General features: G+C 54.2%; 2 protein-coding genes across 2 annotated transcripts; one reads left to right on the top strand and one right to left on the bottom strand.

Moving 5' to 3' along the window:
- The first annotated feature begins 614 nt into the window (after positions 1-614).
- On the top strand, positions 615-9,145 carry SARM1 (sterile alpha and TIR motif containing 1). The gene is made up of 9 exons (XM_033078162.2): positions 615-1,244; positions 3,639-4,257; positions 4,421-4,633; positions 4,756-4,847; positions 5,309-5,544; positions 5,639-5,732; positions 6,061-6,250; positions 6,354-6,475; positions 6,969-9,145. Exons 1-9 carry the CDS (start codon positions 793-795, stop codon positions 7,096-7,098), a joined length of 2,148 nt encoding a protein of 715 aa, XP_032934053.1. The 5' UTR covers positions 615-792; the 3' UTR covers positions 7,099-9,145.
- Positions 9,146-10,006: 861 nt separating this feature from the next.
- Positions 10,007-14,873, bottom strand: SLC46A1 (solute carrier family 46 member 1). Its single transcript, XM_033078520.1, has 5 exons — positions 14,643-14,873; positions 13,289-14,141; positions 12,842-12,925; positions 11,778-11,934; positions 10,007-11,244 (listed from the first exon to the last, which is right to left on the bottom strand). Exons 1-5 carry the CDS (start codon positions 14,871-14,873, stop codon positions 11,169-11,171), a joined length of 1,401 nt encoding a protein of 466 aa, XP_032934411.1. The 3' UTR covers positions 10,007-11,168.
- Positions 14,874-18,126: the final 3,253 nt, after the last annotated feature.

The following is an 18,126-nucleotide window of genomic DNA, read 5'->3' as shown; positions in this document are numbered from 1 at the left end:
TGCAAAATCAGCCGTGGAAGTGACACCGCAGCAGCAGCTGGGGCACGGTGCGGGGATGTGGGCCATGGGGACAGCAGGACAAGCCCAGCTCAGGCTGGACAGGGAGGGCTGTGGGATAGAATGGTTTGGGTTGAAAATGCAAGGCTGTCTAATTCCAAATGCTGTCACGTTCCACTAGACCAGGTTGCTCTAAGCCCCGGTAACCTCGCCTTGGACACTTCCAGGGCTGGGACATCCACAGTTTCCCTAAGCAAGTACGTCACAAGTAAAAATGTTCTCCTAATATCTAATCTATTTATTTTTATTTTTAAACCGCTCACCCTTGTCCTATCGGTATCTATTCGTGTAAAAAGTCACTTCTCCCTTTTTTTTTTTATAACCCTTATTTAAGCACTGAAAGGCCACAATCACACAATCATAAAATTTAGGTTGGGAAAGCCCTCAAAGATCGATTCCAGCTGCTACCCCGACACTACCAAGCCCACCCCTGAACCACGTCCCCAAGAGCCACATCCACGCTGGTGTGAAACCCTTCCGGGGCTGGTGCAGGAGGGGTCTGGGGGGATGTGCAGCGGGAGGGGGATGCAGCTGCCAGCACCGAGCCCCTCCTCGCAGAGGCGGCGCCTGCTCCCGGTGACATCAGCCCCGGGGACCGGGATGCTGAGCCCGGCTCGGGGAAGGCGGATCCCGCTCCGCTTCCATCCCCGCATCCCGACAGGGCGGAGGGGGGAGCGGGGCGCATCCCCCGCTCCTGTCCCCCCCAGCAGGGGGATGCTGCGGTAGCAGCCGCCCATGCTCGCCCTGCTCCTGTCGCTGCACACGCTGGGCCGGTCCCTGGCCATGGCGAGCGCGGAGCGGCTGGCCGTGCCCGAGTGTGTGAGCCGGGCGGGCGGCTGGGCGGGCGGGGGCAGCGCCCGGGAGCACGGCGGGGTCTCCCCCGGGGTGGGCACCGAGGTGCGGGAGGCGCTGGAGCGGGTCCTGCCCGTGCTCCGCCGGGCCATCGCCAGCGCCACGCGGGCGAGCGGCCCCGAGGGGCTGCGGGCGGCTCTGTCCGAGGTGTTCCGCCTGGTGGAGGAGGCCTGGGGGATGCCCGCCGTGGGGAGGGACGTGGCCAAGGTGCTGTGCGATGTGATCCGCCTGGAGGGGGGCCTGGACCTGCTGCTCAACCTGCTCTACACCGCCGAGCTGGAGACCAAGTGCCAGGCTGGAAAACTCCTGGAGCAGATCCTGGTGGCGGAGAACAGGTGAGTCTGCAAAGAGCCCCTGCCCTCACCCTGCCGGGCACTGCCGGCTCCCACAACGGTGTGGGGTCAAAGGGACCTTAAACACCTCATCTCAACCCCCTGCCATGGGCAGGGACTCCTTCCACACACCAGACTGCTCCAAGCTCCATCCAGCCTGGCCTTGACCTACCTTCACCCATCCCCCACATTTCCTCCTCCCCAAATTTCCCTGCTGTGGGTGCTCCCAGTTGCACAAAGCCCCTTGGATCCCCACCACATCCCCCCAGACCCAGTGCTTGTGCACAGGGTCCCTGCTCCTTTCCCCCACAGCTGGAGGGAGGAGGACCAGCCCCAGCTCAGGGATGCTGGTGAGGACTGGGGTGTCCTCCTGAGCTCCCCTCAGCCAGGCTGAGCTGAGTCAGCTCAGTTTGAGTCAGAGCATCTGACCCAAAGGACAAGACGTGACTCCCCTTTAGCCATAACTGCAGCAGGAGGAGGAGGAGGAGGACAAAGTCACTTCCCAGAGCCTTCCTGCTGCTGACCAGGGCTGGAATGAAGCCATCAGGAGGGGTCAGCTGGTCATCAGCCCTCAGCCCCTAGTTCAGATGTGTGTGCTGCTGCCCAGGACAGGTGAGAGGTGCTGGGATGTCTCTGTCAGAGCACGGGCACGGTGGGGTGGGACTGTGTGCCTGAGTCGGTGTGTACACAAAGGTGCATGTGCACACCTGGCACCTGACACATCTGCATCACTGCACCCACACCAGCTCACCCTTCCATCACCCCAAATGCACCCTGCCAGCTCTGCTCTCCCTCAGAGCACCCCAACACAGCCTGGGCTCTGGGAAGTATGTGGAGGGAGCCTGGCCAAAGTTTCTCTGGCTTCCTGGGAGATGTCCCTTGCTGGAAGGCTGTGGACTCACAGCCTGGGCCTCACTTCATGCACTGGCAGGCAAAAATAAGCGGCAGCTAAATCAGGAAAGCCCATTAGGGTGGAATTTAATCCCAGGAAGCATCACTGGCACGGTCTGAATTCAGCACTCAGCTTCTTAGCAAGAGAAAGCCTTTGCTGGAGTTGTTTCTGCTCCAGGAGCAGTTCATGGGCCAGGGTCTTGGAGCAGCCATGGGATTCCAGGGAGGTGTGGGGTTCCCTTCTGGGTCCAAGCCTCTCATGTACAGAACTCTCTCACAGCAGCAGAGGTGTTTAGCTGAGAGCTGGACAGGTCCTGGCTCCATCTGCAGCTCAGGGAGTCAGGGGCTGTTGGGGCTGTGTTTGTCATCCAGCTCCATGGCTGAGTCCGGGCTCGGAGCCAGACCCAGGCCAAGGGCTTTTTTTTTTGTTGTTTCCCAGGGCTCTCCACAGCATTTCCTGTCAAACCCACCCCAAGGTCAGTGAGAGCCCTGTGGGTCACAGGTTTCCCAGAAATGCTCTTCCTGCCTGCCAGCACAGAGGCTGGCGTGGCATCACCCCACCATTGCTGGGGACTGAGCGTGCCACTGCCCTCGTGAGCAGCACCTGTGCCAGTGCTGCCTCCCAAACAGAGCAGCTCCATCATCAGAGCAGCTCCAAATGGCCACTGCTGAGGAATGGAGCTGCCACTCGCCCCAGGAGACCTCATGGGAGCACAGCCAAGAGCTCATCTCAGAGGGTGGTGAGGCCCTGGCACAGGCTTGGACCCTGGAAGTGTCCAAGGTCAGGTTGGACAGGGCTTGGAGCACCCTGGTCTGGTGGAAGGTGTCCCTGCCCATGGCAGGGGCTTGGAACTGGATGAGTTTTCAGGTCCCTTCCAACCCAAATCATTCCATGACCCTGATTTCTCCCTTCCTCACTGCATTTTCAAGGCACAGCCCCATTCAGGTGTCATTTTAAGCACAGGCCTCCCAAGATCAGCCATGGCCAAGCAGCATGGCCCTTGCCCACCTACCCCAGGCTCTTGCTGTGCTCTTCCAGAAGAGTGCAGGGTGAGGAAATAAAGAGCTTCCCTCCAGCTGCCATCCCAGGACACACGGACATCCCAGACAGACCCCTGTTTGTGGGCAGGGCTGCTTGGCTGGTGAGAGCCTGTCCTAAGCAGTGCTTAGGGGACAAACAAGTTTCACTCCCAAACACAAAACAGCACCACAGCAGTGCTCCATTTCCAGCCTGGCATTAACCTGCCCTGTCTGTTAATTGCTATGAAGATCCTACCTCGAGCATGGGGGAGTCCTGGGCTGTGCACCCCATCACAAGTTCTTCCATCAGACCCAGACAGTTCCTCCAACACCAGCCTGTTGCATCTTGCTGCGTTGCATATCTGGCAGCTGTCCTACAGGGAAACATCTGTCTGTTAAATGTCACACCAAGGCGTGGGGCACACCATTCACTGTTGTCACTCTTGGCACATCCACCTGGCCCTCTCCTGCCTCTCCTTCCCACAGGGACCGCATCGCTCGGATTGGCCTGGGCGTGATCCTGAACTTAGCCAAGGAGCGGGACGTCCCCCAGCTGGCTCAGAGCATCTCTGGCATCCTGGAGCACATGTTCAAACACTCGGAGGAGACCTGCTTCCAGCTCATCTCCGACGGAGGCCTGGACACCATCCTGTACTGGTGCCGCTGGACCGACCCCGCCGTGCTGCGCCACTGCGCCATGGCCTTGGCCAACTGCGCCATGTACGGGGGCCAGGCCAACCAGCGCCTCATGATCGAGAAGAAGGCAGCAGAGTGGCTTTTCCCGCTGGCCTTCTCCAAGGACGACGAGCTGATCCGGCTGCACGCCTGCCTGGCCATCACGGTGCTGGCCACCAACAAGGAGATCGAGAAGGAGGTGGAGCGCTCGGGGACGCTGGCTCTGGTGGAGCCCTTCATCGCCTCGCTGGACCCCGAGCAGTTCGCCCGGGAGATGCTGGGCAGCAGTGACAACATCCAGGGCAGGACAGCGCAGGACCTGCAGCGCCTCGTGCCCCTGCTGGACAGCTCCCGCCTGGAAGCCCAGTGCATCGCCGCCTTCTACCTCTGCACCGAGGCTGCCATCAAAGCCAGGCAGAAGAAAACACAGGTAAAGGGTAGGTTGGCCTGGAGGAAGGTGATGACAAAGGGAAGGGGTGCCACAGCTGCATCTTGGTGTCACAAAGCACCTTGGTCCTCACCTGGCCTGGCACAGCTTGTTGGGAGGAGGATGAGGGGAAGCAAAGTGACGCCTCCTCCCTTTGTGTCCCCAGATTTTCAGTGAGATCGGGGCTACGCAGAGCCTCAAGAGGATTGTGTGCTACTCCACCAGCAGCACCACCTCTGCCCTGGCCAAAAAGGTGCTGCGCATGATAGGGGAGGAGGTTCCTCGGCGCATCCTGCCCACGGTTCCCAACTGGAAATCCTGCGAGGTGCAGACGTGGCTGCAGCAGATCGGATTCAACAAATACTGCCAGAGATTCCTGGTAGGGCTTTGTGCTGCGGGAGGGACACATGGGTGGATACTCCTGCCCCAACTCACAGCAGAGGTGTAAGCATCTCACCCAGCTTTTCCTGGGACCTTTCCAGCCTAGATTTCTCTTGGCAGGATCACCAGGTGGATGGGGACATTCTCCTGAGGCTGACAGAGGAGGAGCTGCAGAGGGATTTGGGGATGGACTCCAGCATCACTCGGAAAAGGTAGGACCACCACCAGGGCACACTGGGCTCCCTCAGGGCCATCACCACTGTGGCAGAGCCAGGGACAAGGTCTCTGCCTTTCCCTTCTTGCAAAAACAGGAACAGAGATCCTCCAAATGCAAAACTTGCACTGCCAGGGCTTTTCTACAGCACTTTTTGCAGTCCCAGAGAGATTTCTGTAAATCTGCATGGCAGAGGTGTGGGTGGGGGAAAGGCCACCTATGGCACGGGGCAGGTACCCAGAAAGATGGAAAGCTTCCCAGCTGCAAGCTACCCAGAAGGATGGGAACTTACCCTTATCTGAGCTCCTCACACCTGGGTGTCCCAAGGACTGCACTCCCATGGAACTGTTCCTGTTTCCTGTTCCTGAGCTCATCCTTCCCCCCAGCACAGAGCAGGTAAAAGCTGTGGTACCACATGTCCCTAAGTGCTGCCTGGTGCTCCATCTATTCCTCCACCAGGTTTTTCCGGGAGCTGACAGAGCTCAAGACTTTCGCCAACTACTCCACCTGCGACCGCAGCAACCTGGCAGACTGGCTGGGGGGCATCGACCCCAAATTCCGGCAGTACACCTACAACCTGCTCACCTGCGGCATCGACCGCAACTTCCTGCACCGGGTGACGGAGCAGCAGCTGCAGGAGGATTGTCACATCCACACCGGCTTCCACCGCGTCCGCATCCTCACCGCGGCCAGGGGTGCGGCTCCTGGCGGAGGGGAGGGGGTGGAGGGGTCTTTGGGATGAGCTGCCGGGTGGTTTTTAACTTCTGGTGGTTGTTTTGTGCTGCCTAGAAACGCTTCACTCCCCCATCACGCTGCAAACCACGTCCAACGGGACCGATGTGTTCATCAGCTACCGGAGGAGCACCGGCTCGCAGCTGGCCAGGCGAGTCCTGCAGGGAACAGGGAAGCCCAGAGGGAAGGAGGGTGGGTGGTCAGTTGTGGCAAAATGGGGAGGAGGGAGAGGCTGCAGAGCAAATGGGGACAGCACACACTGCACAGTGGACAGGCCAATTCCCAGTGCTATCACCACCACTTTGGCACTGACTGACCCTTTCCTCACACCCTAGGGGATCAATGTCAGCTCCTTGTGTTGTCTGCATGTGCCCAGACAGCTGGGCTGGAGCTGGCACTCATTCCCTGCTCCTCTGCCTCACCATGGTGAGACAGCAAATGAAGCCTCTCCTCATGGTGCTGTCCCCTCTTGCCACCAGCCTGCTGAAGGTGCACCTGCAGCTCCACGGCTTCAGCGTGTTCATCGATGTGGAGAAGCTGGAGGCAGGGAAGTTTGAAGATAAGCTGATCCAGAGCGTGCTGAGTGCCCGGAATTTTGTGCTGGTCCTCTCACCAAACGCACTGGATAAATGCATGGAGGACCCCGAGTGCAAGGACTGGGTACACAAGGTGAGAGATGCCACCAGGTGGGAGCTGTGTGGACCTTGGAATGGGAGGGAGGTGGTGAGGGACTGATACAGGCCATGAGCACCTGCATGTTCTGTTCCTACAGGAGATTGTGACAGCCCTGAACTCTGGAAAGAACATTGTACCTGTTACAGACCATTTTGAGTGGCCAGACCCAGAAACACTTCCAAAGGACATGAGGGCTGTCCTGAAATTTAATGGCATCATGTAAGTAAAAGTCAAGTGTGCCATGGGGTTCCATGATACCTGGGGACAGCCACTTGCATAAGGAGTAGCAGAGAGCCCGAGGGCATTGGGACAAACAGATGAGGGAGGCAGAACAGGTCCAAGGGACACTGAGTCACCCCAGGTGCTAAGGAGTGTGCAGGGAGCAAAGGTTCCCACATCACCCCTGCTGCTCGTGTTGTGCTGGCCCTCCTCTGGGTGACAGAGAGGTCACTGCTGAGAGGACACCTATCCTCAGGCAGGAGTGATGCTGACAGGTTTTACAGCTCACCTGGGTTTCTTATCCTCTCCTGCTTTCCCTCTGTGCATGCCAGCCTGGCAGGGCATTCTGCTGCTTCCATGGGGAAAAGGGAGCTCCTGGAGAGCTGGGGTGGAGGAAAGGAGTCTGTCTCCTGGCACAGATGAGCTGAGCTATCTTGTGGCACCCCACACAGGACAGAAGAAGTAAACATCGCATTTTCCCTCTCGAATACAGGTGGTCCCACGAGTACCAGGAGGCCACGATTGACAAAATCATCCGGTTTCTGCAGGGCCGCTCCTCCCGGGACTCCTCGGCCGGCTCGGAGAACGGGCTGGACTGTCTGCACTCCCTGGGGCAGAGCTAGACCCAGCACAGCAGCCTCAGAGACTCCCAGCTGACCCCTGTTTTGTGTGGGTCCTAATTTACCCCTCCTGACTTTTCCCCCTTCTTTCAGAGAAAAGCTGTGGCTCCTAGTCCCTCCTCACCCTCCAAATGCAAACCCCTGGCCCCCAAAGGCCAGCACTCACTGGGGAGCCAAGCCAGGCTGGACTCTGGGATGGATTCTGTGTCTTCCACATCCTCCTGTGGGTTGGCAGGACGTGCATGGGGTGTGAGGGAGACTGGAGCCATCCAGACCCCCACAGGCAGCTGCAGCTTCCCCCAGAAACACGTCCAAAGAGGAAGAATCTTTGGAGAACTGAAAACTGGAAAAGTGTTGAGAATCCACTGTAAGAGGACACAAGGGAGAGAAGAGCAATTAAGAGGAATGTGTGGCTCTGCCGTGTGCCCCAGGAACATCCTTGTGGTCAGAAACTGAGAGCAGGAAAGGGCAAATAAAAACTAAGCCCTAACAAAATCTTTGTGTTTGGGAAAGATAACCCACAGGGCCCTTCTGAAGTGCTTTATCTTTCCCAGCAATGTCCCTTTATCACAAGAGCTCCTTCCCTCCTCAAAAGACTTCCACCTCCCAGTGCTGCAAAACCACTGTGTGCTCTTAACTCTGGCAGTGGACATTTGGGGTTAGACCCTGTGAAGTTTCTGCTGGATCTCTGCAAAAAGTGCTTTAAAAATAGTCTCCTTCCTTCCATCTGAAGTCTCAGCTTCACCACTTTATCAGGTCTGTATTTTCAGGGCACTGGAGGCAGGAAAACTTCTGTCCATGCAGGGATGATGCTACTTGCTGTGCCTGTGGAGTTATTCTACACTGTGGCTGTATTTTATCTGCTCCACAGCAGGTCTCCCATGGTCTGTGCCTTCAGCAGGAGCTGGTGAATCTCTCTGCTGACCACCACACCCCCCAGCCCTGGCTGAGCTCCTTGGGGCTGTCCCTACTCCCTGCTGGATGCAATTCCTGCTGGATTCACTTGTTTCTTCCTGTTGACCTCCTCTCAACACCCACCGGGGCTTTTTGCAGCTCCTCACCTTAAAATATCAAGAAAAAGTGGAGAAAAAGGGCTGGCAAAGGGTGCTCCAGCTGGGAGCAGGACCATCAACTCTGCTGGTGAGGAACCATGGACATCCTGACACAAATCCCTGCATTCCCCATTCCAGGCTGCTGAATTATCTTGCAAAAGCAGCAGGCTCCTCTTCCTGCTTGAGAAGAACTGAACCCTTTCAGGAGGTAACAAGGAGTGTCAGCCACCTTGTCCCCCTTCTGGCTCTCCCTGGAGTCCTGCTTTAACTGTCAGGAACACAAACACTTTTTTTCCTTTTAGCTTGGATCCATGAACATTTCAGGAAAAAAAAAAAAAGAAGTTCATTCTAGTGTTTTATGGATAGTTCTTATCAGCTCACAGTTAATGGCATCTTTGCTCTCCAGTGAAAGGTTAATAGCCATATCTGCCCAGCATTTATCAGAATTAGATTCCACCTCATCTCCAGATTAAAGAATAAGAAGCCAGCAGATGAGCCCAAAGGTGAATCTGCCAAAGTATAAAAACCTCTTGTGAGCTGCTTCAGGGAAAAGCCTTCAGGAACTGATGTCAAGCCCTCCATGGCCTCTGAAGGAGTCCCACACAAACAGTCCTAAGGACTTTTCTCCCTTCAATAATACCTGGTAAGATGATTGTGTCTTGTTTCCCAGGAACTCTGTAGCCTCCCCACCCAGCACTCAGTGTGGAGATTTATTTGTTCTCCACAGCTCAGGTGTCTCACCTGAAACGAGATCCCATCTCCTGCTCCAGCTGCCCAGACTGTGACTCCTCCTGTTTCCCCATCATTATCTTCACCTAAATGAACTTGCCCTACTTCTGGCAAAACATCCCATACCCAGTCCCTTCCAGCTGGAGCAATCCCAAGGAAATTAATTCCTCTGTCCTCACCCTCCCTCATTCCTCTGCTCTGCCATGTCAAAAGTGTTTGGAATTATTCAATCAGGCATTATTAATAAACCTGGTTTTTACTCTAAATCCCCACTCTTTGTCTGTGTCACATGCTTTGCTCCCTGCAGGCTTTTCACACTTGTTTTCCCTTGCCACTGTGAAGCAGAACTGACGTTCCCAGGCACCATTCCCTGCAGGAACCCCTCACTTCCCACTCACCTCTGATGCACTGCACCCCCAGGACTCTGCCTGCTGTCACCAGCCATGGCTCCACTGTTGCAACTCTTGGAGCATGGCCCAGAAAAACTTTGGTTTAATTTTTTTAATAAGGCATAATTGCTGCCATTGAATCTCTCCCCATGCAGAGCCAGGTTTCACCTCACTGCACAACACTGAATTGGCACCCAAGGAGGGGAGAGGACTTCACAATCAGTTCAGCCACAAACATCTACTGCAACATTCAGAGCATGCCCTGTTCCTTGGGGAGGCCAATTCCAGGCTTAGCCCAGCAATCAGACCTGGAACTCCTGTGTTCCCTGGTGTAACTGCTTGGAGCAAGTGGCATAACACCAAGTTCTTAAAACCTCCCTGCTTCTCTGCTCCCCAGTTCTGCTTTTACCACAAACTGCCAATGGACAAGCATTTCACATTTTCTGCACACTCTGAAGGGCAGGTTTCAGACAAAGCTTTCCTGCAAGCTTTACTCTAGTGGTCAGGAAAAGCAAGTTTTGGCTGCTTGCAAGTTCCAAACCTCCACTTTTCCTGACTTTTCACTCTCACACACTCATTCTCCACGAGACAGATAAATTCCCGCTGCTCCTTCTTTACTGCAGTCTTCAATAAAGGACTGAGAATGCAAATAATGGAGAGAAGCCCCAAATGAGTCAAGGACAAATGATATTAACAGTTGCACAAGACACCCAGAGTTTCATGAACCATAAATAGCATGGAGGTTTTATTCATTCTGAAAGTAATAGTAAAGTCATTACTGAATGTACCTGAAGAGTATGTGCAGTGCTGTGTACACAGAACTGCTGATTTATGGCACGTTGAAGGAAAAAAAAAAAAAGGATTGCAACCACACAGGTAGTGCTTTAGAAAGAACAATTATAAGCACCATGGAGTTTGCTTGCTGGCATCAACAGATTCCAGGACAGCAGAACTGAGGTCATTAACACATGATTATACACACAACAAAAAAGATTAATCCTAAAGATACTGGTCCTGTCCCCACACCAGGAAGGCCTCTGGATAAGCACAGCAGGGATTTCACAGGACTGGGGCACACCTATCAAACTGGGGCTCAGCTTTGCAGTATAAGGGGGAACAATTCTGACAATTTTCTCCTTAACTTCACAGTTTTTGGCAACTGTCAATTAAGGTACCTACAGGAGTTGCTTCAAGCATCCTCGTGGGTCCCTCCCAACCCAGGATTTATTCTACTGGCACTGCAGTATTCTCAGATGATCTGTTACTCCTCAAAACCACCTCTGAGATCCTGGGCTGAGCTGCAGACAGGCAGGACACACCACTGGCATTCCTACCAACACTTCATGGATTAGATCCTCTCCTTAGGACACCTCTGACTTGCAAAATTAAAGCTGGTTCAGTCAGTGAGGACAGCAACAGCACTCCTGTGCTAAACTATCCCTCTCCATAAGGATTTTGTGGTCTGGTATGTCACATTTGTTGGGTTTTTACTGGCAATGTGATGATCTGGAGCACAGATCTTCCCCCCCAGCTCATCTGCAGCATATTGGAATATTCTCAGGGGAAAATGCTTTGCAATTAAACCAGAACTCGGTCCTCTCTTCCCACTAAAAACACAGCAGAGCCTTCTGCCCCACCAAACCACAAACCAGCCTTGCAAAAGGTCCACAACAGCTTGATTGGCTTTTGGGCATCTTGGGTTTTCTCTGACAGATGAGACTCACGCTGAGGAGACATTCACAGCTCCAAATCAAGTCCTTCTGTGATTTCCAACTACTTGGCATTTAAAAATTAGGAAGGACAAGCAGGGTGTCTTTCCCACACTGATCTGTCCTTTGAGGGAGGAATAAAGTGCAATTTTCATGTGGACACTGCTGTGCTGGCCAATTCCTTGTTGTTAAATTCAGTCTTTTGTAGGGGACAGGGAAGCATCTTGGAAGTCGTCGTAGTTGTGTTTTGAATCCCAGATTTGTATCCACCTAGAAGAAAATGAACAGTTTCAGGTTTCAAAGGCACATGGGGATATTGCTGAATTGAATGAGTCTTAAAAGTTTCAGAGGAACAAAATAAAATGACCTTGCCAGGAGCTGCTGCACTTGTGCAAATCCCAGTACATTCCTTCTCCCAGAACCTACCAGGGGATTTGTTTTCTATCACAACCAAACTTCTGCTTTAGTTACTAAAGAAATTACAGGAAGAGAGACTGCTGAGACAGCTCCATCTCTTCTGTGAAGAACTTTCAAATTTAGTTCCAGATTTTGGATTCCATTGAGGGTGGAGTGAGTCTTTGAAATACTTTGAATATTGGCAGCTACATTACTCAGGCTGCAGGTTTATCCCTAGGATTCAGATTCCAAAAGAAATGACCTGTACCTCTTTTCAGCAGAGCACCAGACACCCTCTCACAACCACAACTGAAAATATGCCTTAAATACTGCCAGTTTCTATTCCAATAAATAGTATTTTCCATACGACATTGCATGGCAAAGTTTGGACATCTGAAGTAAATTACCCAAGGATAGCTGCTGGAATAAGGAGCATTATAGCCCCGAAGAGAAATGGGAATCCTCTCATGAAGTGCAAGGTGGCAGGATAGAGAGAGTTGAACACTCCTGTAGACACGAGTGAACACAGCCCTTGCACGCAGGCAACAGAAGCAAAGAGAGCACCTGGAAAAGAGATAAGAGGGTAATGGTGAGATAGGCAGGTGGTTATTGCCTGTAACACATCACCCTGGGAGGATTCTGCCAATCTGTCCAAGGGTTTGCCATCAGAAAGGTGTGTGAATATCAGGTGTGGTAAGGTGGGACAGGACTGGCCTGGCACAGCCAGCCTGTGGCCAGAACCACCTCACCAGCCTGCAGGAGATGACCAGGACATCACCAATCAGCTGGACTGTAAATGCTCCAGGCCAGGGCTCCATAGATCTGGTTATTGCCAAGCACCTCTTATCACTTGTTAAACATTAAGGACAGCAGGAGATTTAGCACCATAAATCTGCTGTTCTAAAATAAGAAACATGAGTTCTGCAAAATCACCTCTGGATCATTGCCACCCAAACCCCTCCTGCTCCTGTCTGCCTCGGAGACATTCCTATGCTGTGCTTCACAGCTCGTGCAAACCCTCCAAACACAGACCTGGCCAAAAGGCAAATATGGTCCTCCTACAGGTTATCCATGATCTTTCACCGTGATCAATAATACAACCCTCCAACACCACCTGGTTCTTCCCACTGTTACTGATCTACAGAGAAAAGTCATGGTCAGGAGAATAACTCTTTTCTCCTTGTTGCATAATCAATTCTAACTCTTGCTCCTTGTAAACATTTTGGAAATGTATGGATCAATGAACTATTCCTGCTTTTCTTCCCTTGTTTTCATCTTGGAAATGCAGCAAATCTGAATAAAATAATGAGAATTATTTGGGAAAAAAAGTTACTGTGGGCCTGAGGGTTAATGCAGGGGCACAGGAGTCCAGAGGAGACAGGGAACTCCTAATCTCCCCAGAGTCTGGTTTCAATATTCCAAGAAAAAAGTGTTTCAGGATCTGGCTTAAGCACAGTGGTTAATTTCTTACCCTGTTCTGTCTCACTGACCAGCTTGGAGAGCTTGGATCTGATGACTGGAGTGGGTGCCATGGAAAGGAACAGAATTCCATAACCTGTAAGCAAGACACAGCACATTAGAGAAAGCTCAACTGAAAAATAAAGGCTCCCAAGTCAGTCCCAGAAATCTGCAGCTGCTGGCATTGTCTCCCTGCTATATTTAGACACAATTCACCCTCCTGGATTTCGTAAGGCACTTCAGTCTATGTCTGCAGTGTAATACAGTTCTGGGAAGTCTAATGCTCTAGGAGCTACATGGATGCACTTCCAACCTCACTGTTTGGCCAACACTGCCCTCAGCAAGCCACAGTTTTGTTGGAGCACGAGGCAGAACTTCCTCACGTGCCTGAACTCCCCGTGAAGCACACTGCCAGCAGCAATTTGCCAAAAGAAACAGAGATTTAACCCTCCAGCATCACCTGCAAACATCAGCGGCGTTGTGGTAGCAAGGGACATCACCACCAGCCCAGCAATGTTGGAGACCAAGCCTAACTCTGCCACCCAGGTGTCCTCAAGGCAGAGCTGCAGCAGCCTCAGCCCTGCCAGGCTGCTCAGGTAAGCCAGGTAGTTGGCGGCCGAGCCGTACCCGATCAGGTCAGAAGTCCAGCAGAGAGGGAAGCCGAGCTCATACAAAACATAAATATCCTTGGCTCCAAAATGCACCGTGACAATCACAAAGAAAGCCAGGGTGTACAGAGCCAGCTTCCACCTGGAGGTGGGGTGCTCTGGGGCCGTGTACAGCCTGTACACAGCCTTGTAGTGGCTGAGCGTGAACAGCTTGGCCTCTTTCTTCTGCTTCACCGACTCCCGGAGGAAGAAAGCGGCGTAGAGAGTGGCAGCAAGGCTGGCAGCAAAGGCCAGCCAGAAGGGGTTGATGTAGCCCTGGGCCCTGCGCCACTGGCCACCACCAATGCTGGCCACCATGCCCGCGATGCCCAGGCACGCCTCGAGGATGGCCACGCGGAACGTCCGCGCGCGCCGCTCGCTCGTGTCGGCCACGTAGGAGAAGCAGCCGGCCAGGATCAGGTTGTAGTCGCCCGTCAGGCCGCTCAAGATGCGTCCCAGGAGGAAGAAGGCGACGTGCAGCTCCAGGTACATGACCAGCAGGTAGATGCCCGTCTGCAGGGCCATGCCCGCGGCCGGCAGGATGAGCGCTGGGCGCCGGCCCACGCTGTCGCTCCACGGGCCAAAGAGAGTCACGGAGAACAGGCAGGCGAAGAAGCCTCCCAGGTTGATGTAGAGGTTCCAGTGGGACACCAGGGCTTCCACCTCCTGCAGGAGAAACAGGCAGCTGAGGAGCTCTGACAGCACCCAGTGCCACACTGGGCTCCTCCTTGCTCCTGGGGCTCCTCACCCTCCTGGGGCTCCTCGCTCCTCCTGGGGCTCCCCACTCCTCCTGGGGCTCCTCACTCCTCCTGGGGCTCCCTGTTTCCATCACTCTCCCCTTCCCCTCCGCCCCCCCTGCTCCTTTTGGGGTTCCCTGCTCCCTCCTGACTCCACTTCCCCGGACTCCCAGTTCCTCTCAAGCTCCCTATTCCACTTGGGGCTCCTCTCTCCCTCCGCTCCCCCAGAGCTTCCCTCTCCCCTGGGACCTCCCGTTCACCGTGAGCTTCCCACTCCCTCCGTGGCTCCCCAGTCCCACGGACTCCCCTTTCCCCCCGGTCCATCCCGTGCCTCCCCTCTCCCCGGACTGTCCCCCTGAGTTCATCCACAGCAGAGCTCCGCTGTCTGTCCCCGCTGTCCGCGCTGTCCCCGCTCCCCCGGTGTCCCCACCTGCCGCAGGGGGTCGGCGGTGGCGTTGCCGTCCCCGCACCCGGCGGAGTCGCTGCTGTTGCCGCTGTAGCCGTGCTCGGCTCCCAGCCGGTCCCACAGGTACTGGGTGGCCAGCGGGCCCTGCATCCCCAGCGACACGGTGGCCAGGAACACCAGCGGCTCCACGGCGGGCAGCGACGGGCGGCAGCGCCCGGGGGGCACCGGGGGCTCGGCGGGCGGCGGAGCGGCCATGGCGGCCATGGAGGGGCGGAGGCTCCGCCGGAACGGGACTGGCTCGGCTCCGCCCGGGATAGCACTGACACGGCTCCGCCGGAACGGGACTGGCTCGGCTCCGCCCGGGATAGCACTGACACGGCTCCGCCGGAACGGGACTGGCTCGGCTCCGCCCGGAACGGGACTGGCTCGGCTCCGCCCGGGATAGCACTGATACGGCTCCGCCGGAACGGGACTGACACGGCTCCGCCCGGAACGGGACTGGCTCGGCTCCACCCGGGATTGGACTGACACGGCTCCGCCCGGAACGGGATTGGCACGGCTCCGCCCGGGATGGGACTGACACGGCTCCGCCCGGAACGGGACTGGCACGGCTCCGCCCGGGATGGGATTGGATCAGCTCCGCCCGGGACGGGACTGGCTCGGCTCCGCCCGGAACGGGACTGGCACGGCTCCGCCCGGGATGGGATTGGATCAGCTCCGCCTGGAACGGGGCTGACACGGCTCCGCCCGGGATAGCACTGACACGGCTCCGCCGGAACGGGACTGGCTCAGCTCCGCCCGGGATGGGACTGGCACGGCTCCGCCCGGGATGGGATTGACACGGCTCCGCCCGGGATGGGATTGACACGGCTCCGCCCGGGATGGGACTGGATCGGCTCCGCCCGGGATGGGACTGGATCGGCTCCGCCCGGGATAGCACTGACACGGCTCCGCCCGGGATAGCACTGACACGGCTCCGCCGGAACGGGACTGGTACGGCTCCGCCCGGGATGGGACTGGATCAGCTCCGCCCGGAACGGGACTGGCTCGGCTCCACCCGGGATTGGACTGACACGGCTCCGCCCGGAACGGGACTGGCTCGGCTCCGCCCGGAACGGGACTGGCTCGGCTCCGCCCGGGATGGGACTGGATCGGCTGCGCCCGGAACGGGACTGGCACGGCTCTGCCCGAACGGGACCGGCTCCGCTAGGGTGGTTCCGGCTCCGCTCAGCCCCGAACGGGACCGGTTCCGTTCCCTCCCACCCCGGGCTGAACGCGGGGGTTCCCGAGACCCCTCGGCGCTGCAGCGAGCCCTGTGCTAAAGGTGCAGCTCTCAGGAGGTGATTCCACAAAACTATCTAATTGTGTAGGTGAGAAAAGCCCTCTGATCCGAGGTTAACGCAGCACGGCCAAAGCCAGCGCTGAACCATGTCCCCAAGTGCCACATGGTCACTCTCAGATCCCGGCAGGAATGGGGCTGCTCCTGGGCAGCCTGTGTTAGTGCCCAGACACCCTCTGTGTTCAGAACCTTTTCCTAACACCCAGCCTAAACCCCTGACATGCCTCCATGCCGTTCCCTCGGGTGCTGTCCCTGCTCACCAGAGAGGAGAGAGCAGCCCCTGCCCCTGCGATGCCCCTCGTGAGGAAGCTGCAGAATGCAATGAAGGCTCCCCTCGGTGTTCTACAGGCTTCACAAACAAAGCAAAACAAAAATCAACATTTTAACTGCACTAGGACCAGCAAAATATTGTATTTAGCAATAGACGCTCACTTCTGTTATTTCACAGCATGTTAGAAAATGCTTCTTTTTTAAAGGACAAAATAACTTATGAACTCAGTTAATAAAGAAAGTTTTGGCTGTGCTGTTTGGTTTCCTGCGAGGTTTGGCTGCCTTGAAGAGCAGATCAGGAAGCAAAGACCAAGTTGTCCTTTAAATTCAAAGCATGTGATTCAGAGTATTAGATTAACCCGTTTGGATAAACTAGAGCAGTTCCACACTAATGTAAATTGGCATTGCTCCTCTGACAGCACCGAGGTGCTCATGGCCCGCAGGAAAAGCTTGGACAAGATATAAACCCGTCGTTTTGCAGTAAAGCACTCACAGAACTCATTTTTAACACCTTTGAAATATTGTGACTCACATGACAGTGGCAAATATTCTGTGGAGGTGGTGCTTTTAGAGAACAGGCACAATTCTTCAGCTGAGACCCTTCCACCTGGGTATTTACACTCCATAAATCAGGCTGCAGCTGGAGGTCAACCTTTATGCTGCAGAGATGCAAAAACGAGATGTTCTTTTAGATTTCCATTGCAACCTTAGGCTGTAAGAGCAAAAAGCAGAAAAATGACCTTACTGTTGGCTGCTGTCGCTGCACCTTGTCAGACAGTAATTAAACATTCAGTGGATGCAAGATGGGGGAGTAGAATTAATTTGGAAGCTCGTTCTTAGAGAATGGTGGTACCCTCACACACAAGGGTGAGATGCTAAAGCTCAGGGTTGGCACCAAGAAATGTGATGCTGTTTGTTGTGAGCAGCATGCCCAAATCCAGCTTGCAAATCTGGCAGCTGATTTTCCATCATTGGCCCTGGCAGAAGAGGGATGAGAGGCAGAAACAGCAGAAGATCTTTATGGAGCTGACACCAGATAACCTGATGGCTGTGCTTCGTTTGTGAGCAAGCTACATACAGTACCAAGGTGATTTAAACCAATAAAATGCAATTGTTATTATCACTAGTTGAGAGATATACTTAGATGATCTGACAAAGCAATCAACGTGGCATTAACCAGAGATACCCTTTGGACTTAAAATGTTTAGTACTATTACTGTAAATGTATAGAATCTAATGATTCACAGCTTGTGTTTTGGAAGTTGCCTTAAACTGGGACAAGAATCACTGGTAATTTCCCTGTAGCGCCTTTTCTTGTTAATTTTTCCCCCCTCAATACATCTTGCAAGTTCCCAAAGCTGTGCTCATAAACCTGCAAGATCACAAATGTGTGAAAAAAAATTTAAATAGCCCGGGGTCTGCAAAGGGATCCCCTGTAGCCAAACCTTTCCTAATCCACTAAGACCTAAGGTAAAGACTGTCAGTCACCTTCTGTGGGGGGACACGATGTGGCACCTGGTGGCAGCAGCTCTGCCCAGTGGGTTTTGCTACCCCAAGTGGATTTCTCAGTGAACAAACATAAACTTCATAAACAATGAGGTTTGTATAACATTTTATGCTGGCGTTTCTAATCCCTGTATTTGAGCATTACAAATGCAGACGTCATTTTCAGTGTTTCCCCCAAATTTTTCAAAAATTGAAATAATTTTTCAACCTGTTTTGGAGGGAGCAGTTTATCTTTTTTTTTTAAATAGGAGGAATAACCTATAGTTAGTATAGTTTGAATATAGTTTGAATAGTACCTATTCAAAGAGGACATTATTAGAGAGCAAACCATTAATATTCTTTTTTGAAAGCGTAGGTCATTCCAAGATGCCTTCAAAAACCCACTTGCTCCAC

Source organism: Catharus ustulatus, chromosome 22 (assembly GCF_009819885.2).
Source record: "Catharus ustulatus isolate bCatUst1 chromosome 22, bCatUst1.pri.v2, whole genome shotgun sequence".
Taxonomy (NCBI): Eukaryota; Metazoa; Chordata; class Aves; order Passeriformes; family Turdidae; genus Catharus; species Catharus ustulatus.
The sequence above is the reverse complement of the archived record's forward strand: the minus strand, read 5'-3'. Positions and strand labels throughout refer to the sequence as shown.